The following is a 6,037-nucleotide window of genomic DNA, read 5'->3' as shown; positions in this document are numbered from 1 at the left end:
AATTAAATTATATTGATATAACTACAAGATTACCAATTGGCTTGAGCAAGGTAGGGAAGGAAACATAAGAGCTAAACCGGACGTGTTGGCGCATCCCTGTAATCCCAGCACTTGAGAGGCTGAGGCAGGAGGATCGCTGTGAGTTCCAGACCAGTCTGGGCTACCTAGTGAGTTCCAGGTCAGTCTCAACTATATAGTGAGACCCTGTCTCAAACTACGCCCCCAACAAAAAAGAAAACAAAAGAGCTGCCTAGTGTTCCTCCCAGGTTGGACAGCCTCTAACCTGACCTGATTGTTGGTCTTCATGTTTTGCAAAGGAAGCTGGTTAAAGGGGGACTGGTTAAAAGTACTACCGTTATAAAAACATAGCAACTACTGCTGCTATTAGTGACCCACTATTAACCTAAACCCTCATGTTCATTAATCCATGTACTCCTCAATTTCCAAAAAGAAAGTTTTTGTTTTGTTTTGTTGGCAGTACTGGGGATTGAATCCAGGACCTTTACACTGATTTATATCCCCTGCCCTTTTTTTCTTTAATCTTAAGAGAGCATGTCGCAAAAATTACTACATTGCCTAGCCCAAACTTTCAGTCCTCCTGGGTGCTGGAATTATAGGCACATGCCATCACATTGAAAGATCACAGTGTAAGATTTCTTATTTATCTCATTACCCTCAGTAACCACCCCAGGCCTGGCACAGAATAAAGGGGATATTTGGTGAATGTTTTAATGAAACAACCCTTTAGTCGCTGGTTTTCTGTGCTAGTTTAAGTACTCCCTGTCTCCTTTTGTTTTGGTTGCATTTCTCTGTATTAGTTTTAAAATTCTGTCCTTGGTTTAGCCTCAACTCCCTGTACATGCTTGGTCCCTGTCCTATACAAAAGACCTTCAGAGACCTTGAAGCTGGGCCAAGGCTAGTCTCAAAATCACTGGCTCAAGTGGTCCTCCCACTCCAGTGGATCAATAACTGGGACTACAGGCATGTGCCACCATCCCCGGCCATCCTTTCTCCTTATTTCTGATCTGTCCCACAGCCCTTAAAGTCTTTTCCTGACAGGTCTCTCACATTAGCTTCCACGCAGTCACACTGACTTCATCATACTGACCTTGTCGTTTCTGCTCTTTCCAGTGCTTTCTGCTGGCCTCAGCACACCTCTCTTGTTGCCTTTTCCAAATGCAGGGCCAGGTCTGGTCAGCTGTGCTGAGGAACTGCAGGAAAGGCCAGCCATTTGGGGAACATTTGGATCACCAGTGTGTCTGTGTCAGCCACAGCAAAGCTCTGTCCTCTTTTTTGACACTTAGCTTTGCATAGACAAGTGACAGAACCCCCTCAGACAGACATAACATCATCATGTTCAAAGCAGTGAGACTATAGTTTCCACCTGTACTTCCTGGAAGGCCACCAAGTGCCTGAAGGGAACTTTCTCATCTGCAGAACATTCCTTTAGCGTGAAAGTTAAGATTTACAAAGAGCTGTCTGCAACTTGACTAATTGGATTTGTGGGACACAGGCCCTACACTCCTATGAGGCCTTTCAACAAACTTTAAATTGCTTCTGGGATTAAAGGCAGCCTCTGAACAAGAGTTTAAATAGCTTGATGGCTCCTTGATAGAAGCCCTGGAGGGCAGTGTAAGGGGCAAAAAGTAGAAGGCAGCTGAACCAGGGAGCCAGGGATAACTGCCAGGAGCAGCTGGGAAGTGGCTTCTCAAGTTGTGCTTGAAGTAGCGCTTTCATCGGGTGTGGAAATAGAGGAAAATGATCAGCTGAGACAAATTTCCTTTACCTCGCTGTGTAATTTGAAGAGACGATTTAGTCCCACACACAATTTGCTGCATTTTCCAGCCCTGACAGGGCTAGCCTGGGGATGGTCTAGTTAGACAGTTAAGAAGACATTCGCTTCTCAAGCCTAGGTGCCTTCCAGCATTCTCTCTGCCATGAGACTTCTGTCTGGATTAGTTTCCGTCCCCACCATGCACTTACCTCACCAGTAGACTTGGAATGAACTCTTTCTGTGCCAAACCTTCTTCAGGTAGGTGAGGAGGAAAGCAAAGATGAAAATCCAAGGACAAGTGGAATGCAAGGTGAGAACTTGGTCCCAGCTTCCAGGTGGCTGAAAGTCTTTGTAGGGGACAGGCGTGTCAAGGCCAGCAGGGGAAGGGGTAGAATGTATGTGAGGGCAGACATACAGGAAAGATCTTAGAAGAAGGAAGTTTTTACTCAACATAAGGGTGAACTTTCTCATAACCAAGATTGCCTGAAAAGAGTTTGGGAGGCATGAGTTCCACATACCTTAGTGTTCAAAGCAAAATGGAAAATTTCTGTTTCGTGGAATCAGTGGAGGAGGAGGGGAAATGAGGTACTTTGCAACATTCCCACCAAGTCTCAGAGTCTCCAATTGGTTGTAATTCAAACAAATCTCTTTTGCCCCAAATATTTCTGATGCCTACAATTAATCTCCTCTGATAATTGCGTGCGAATAGCTTCAAACTGGATCTGGTTCTCTTAGCAATTTTTTCCAGCCAGAAACAGTGTACTGATCACAGGTGCAATGTGTGGAGCTAAGGGGCCTCTCCTCGATCTCACTCAAGCTCTGCCGTGAGGCGGGTTTCTCAGAGAATGGTGTGATGCCATTTTTCATGAGTGTTCCTGGGAAGAGTGGGGATGACCAAGACTTCATAATTGGCCCCATAGTTCTCAGTAGACCTGCTCTGCAAGAATGGGAATATAATCAGCGTGATGAGGGGAAGAGCCCTAGAAAGATGAGGAACCAATTGGCCCTGTCCTGACTTCCTGTGGTCCACTCTGGGCTTCAGTTTCCTCATCTTTAACCTAAGAAGCCAAGGCTTGAGATGATCTTGAATGCACTGAGTCAACAGTTACAGTGATGAAAGTACATTCCTCATGCAGTGCCTCCTTTGAGCAGGCCTTCTGAAAGACTGGGTAGAGTTGTCTGCTTTGCTGTGGAGACGGCATTAGCATGACATTGCATGGGCTTTAATGACCAACTCAGATCAAAGGGCCTGAATTAGGAGCTATGACTTAGAAAACAGAAATCCAAAATCACAGGGTTCAGTCCCAAAAGTCACACAGGAGCCATGAAAGACATTTGTCCTTGGATTTAATTTCTGCTCCTTAAGGGGTTAGAAGCCAACTGGGGAAACTGAAGTTGAATTTTCTAATGTGGACCAAAGCTGTGGTTAGGGAGACAGGGTATGGAACAGTTTCGATAAGGGTCTCCTTGTCCTGTTGGCCAGAACCTCATTCCTGGCAGTGCAACGAGGGTGGAATCACAAACTCGCAAGAAATGCAGTATAAATCAGGCGCCAAATGAAAGCATAAATTCTAGATAAACCCTAATTTTCCTGGCTTCTGCTTATTATATTCTCCCCATGTAAGACTCAAGATAGAGCTGAATTATCACTGGAAAATTGTTATAAAGGCACAGAATTAGAGCAAGAGGTGAGTCAGATGATGTTAGCAGCCAGCATCTCTGAGTGCGACAGGCTAAAGTCCTCAAGGGAACTACTAGGACCATTCAAAGGCAGGCAGGTAGGACTAGCCTAGAAGCCTACTTCCCCAGTCAGTTCTGGAATCATTCAACATCCTCAGGGTTCCTTTTATGGTTTTCATGTGGACCTATATGAAAGGATGTGCATATTGTTTCCTTAAATTTGTTTTGCTTGCTTTTTGAGACAGGGTCTAACTATGCAGTTCAGGCTGGCCTTGAACTCACTATGTAGCCAAGGCTGACCTCGAACTCATGGAGATCCGCTTGCCTCAGCCTCCCAAGTGCTGGGATTACAGGCATCAGTCACTATGCCTGGCTCCTGCAAGTATGTTAACTCTGTTGAGCTGACTATGATTCTTTCATAGATCATGGTTGATTAGATTTCTATGGGACACTTTCCCTGCTTTGATCAATCCTAATTTTCAAGATAACTTCAGTAAACAGTGAGTATTATCCATTGAATGCTAATATAAGTTGGCATCTCAATAGGTAAATTTAATTATAAGTTCTGGAAAAGTTTCATTGTAATGTCCAGATAACGATCCCTATAAATGTGTTTGCTATCCTCAGTTTTCCTGAGAGTGGAAGACAACATTTAAAATGGAAGTAGCAAACCAATCCATTGTGGCTGAATTTGTCTTGCTGGGGCTGTCAGATCAGCCAATGCTGGAAAAAACGTTCTTTGTGCTCATCCTGACAATGTACCTGGTGATCCTGATGGGCAATGGGGTCCTCATCCTGGTGACCATCCTTGACTCCCACCTGCACACTCCCATGTACTTCTTCCTGGGCAACCTCTCCTTCCTGGACATCTGCTACACAACTTCTTCCATTCCTCTGGTCCTTGATGGATTCCTCACTCCTAGGAAAATCATCTCCTTCTCAGGATGTGCTGTGCAGATGTTTCTGTCCTTTGCCATGGGAGCCACAGAGTGTGTGCTGCTGAGCATGATGGCGTTTGATCGCTATGTGGCCATCTGCAATCCCCTTCATTACCCCATGGTCATGAGCAAGGCTGTCTATGTGCCCATGGCCATCAGCTCCTGGGTGGCAGGTGGAGCCAACTCGTTGGTGCAGATTTCTCTTGCAGTACAATTGCCCTTCTGTGGGGACAACGTCATCAACCATTTCACCTGTGAGATCCTGGCTGTCCTGAAGTTGGCCTGTGCTGACATCTCCATCAATGTGATTAGCATGGGGGTGGCCAATGTGATCTTCCTGGGGGCCCCCGTCCTATTCATTTTTGTCTCCTATGTCTTCATACTCACCACCATCCTGAGGATCCCCTCAGCTGAGGGCAGGAAAAAAGCCTTTTCCACCTGTTCTGCACACCTTACTGTGGTGGTCATTTTTTATGGAACTATTCTTTTCATGTATGCTAAGCCCAAATCGAAGGATCCTTTGGGGGCAGACAAGCAGAACCTTTCAGACAAACTCATCTCCCTATTTTATGGAGTATTGACCCCTATGCTCAACCCCATCATCTACAGCCTCAGAAACAAGGATGTGAAGATTGCTGTGAAGAACCTGGTGAATCAGAAATGTTTCACACAGCAATAGAGGAAATGGGGCATCTTCTGGTTCTGTGTAAACAAGAGGTCACCTAGGAAATGGCTTGGTAAGCCTAGGAAATCTGCTTGGTAAGCAGATCTGCCCACACAACAGTTTCCAAACTGATGTGCACTGGGACAGGGCTTCCTGGGTGACTGAGTATCAAATATCAACTCTTTAGAATGAAGAGAGTGAGTGTATTAAATCACTTAGCACCAAGGATAAATGACTGCTAAAATTTATTTTTATATTGACAAAGTAAGCAATAACAATCTTTGTGAAAAATATACTTCTGTCTTTGTTCATGTGCATACTAGCTGGAATGTGTATGTGCCAATTATGTTTTCTGTTCCACCGTACAATAGGGAACATGACAATGAGGAAAAGTCACTAATGTCCAAACTGTTTTTGAAAACTTATAGACACCAAAGCATATCCCGAGAGACATCATTTAACCCCTCTTTGACTGTAGGAGCTCAGAGGGTTTTCTGTTTAATTATTTGCTGCTTAATATCCTATTGCTGATTTTGGATAACTCTTTACACAGAGTACATATATTCTTACCCAAATTTTCCTAGAGTTTGTGCCAACAGCAATCAAACTCTAAATGATGTAGGCTAAGAAGAGAATCTTGAGCAGTCTCTGTTTAGATAAATCATTACTACAATGAAAAGTTTCTATCCAAAGTCCCTTTATTTCCCTACAATTAATCTTTGCTGCCCTTGCTGCCCCAATGGTCAAATTCAGTTCTCTCTGCCTCTTCAGGATCTTAGATTGACAATTGTTCAAATATATTTATAATTACATTTGTGGGTGAGAGCGTGGACATCGGAACCAGACCAACACAGAGTGTCTCCGCCTGTGTAACTTCAGGAATGTTAGAGGAATTGTTTAATCTTGCAGATCCTTGAATTCCTAATTTGTGAAATGGAAATAGTTAAACCAACCCTGTGATGCTGTGGTGGTTCTATATAT

At 44.1% G+C, this 6,037-nt stretch overlaps 1 protein-coding gene across 1 annotated transcript; it reads left to right on the top strand.

Annotated features, from left to right (window-relative positions):
- Nucleotides 1–4,111: 4,111 nt before the first annotated feature.
- LOC104858960 (olfactory receptor 13C7) lies at nucleotides 4,112–5,071 on the top strand. Its single transcript, XM_010619437.1, has one exon. It carries the CDS (start codon nucleotides 4,112–4,114, stop codon nucleotides 5,069–5,071), a length of 960 nt encoding a protein of 319 aa, XP_010617739.1.
- Nucleotides 5,072–6,037: the final 966 nt, after the last annotated feature.

The sequence above is a fragment of the Fukomys damarensis genome, unplaced genomic scaffold (genome assembly GCF_012274545.1).
Source record: "Fukomys damarensis isolate Sample0158 unplaced genomic scaffold, DMR_v1.0_HiC HiC_scaffold_36, whole genome shotgun sequence".
Classification (NCBI taxonomy): domain Eukaryota; kingdom Metazoa; phylum Chordata; class Mammalia; order Rodentia; family Bathyergidae; genus Fukomys; species Fukomys damarensis.
Note: the sequence above shows the minus strand (reverse complement) of the source record. Positions and strands in the feature narration are given on the sequence as shown.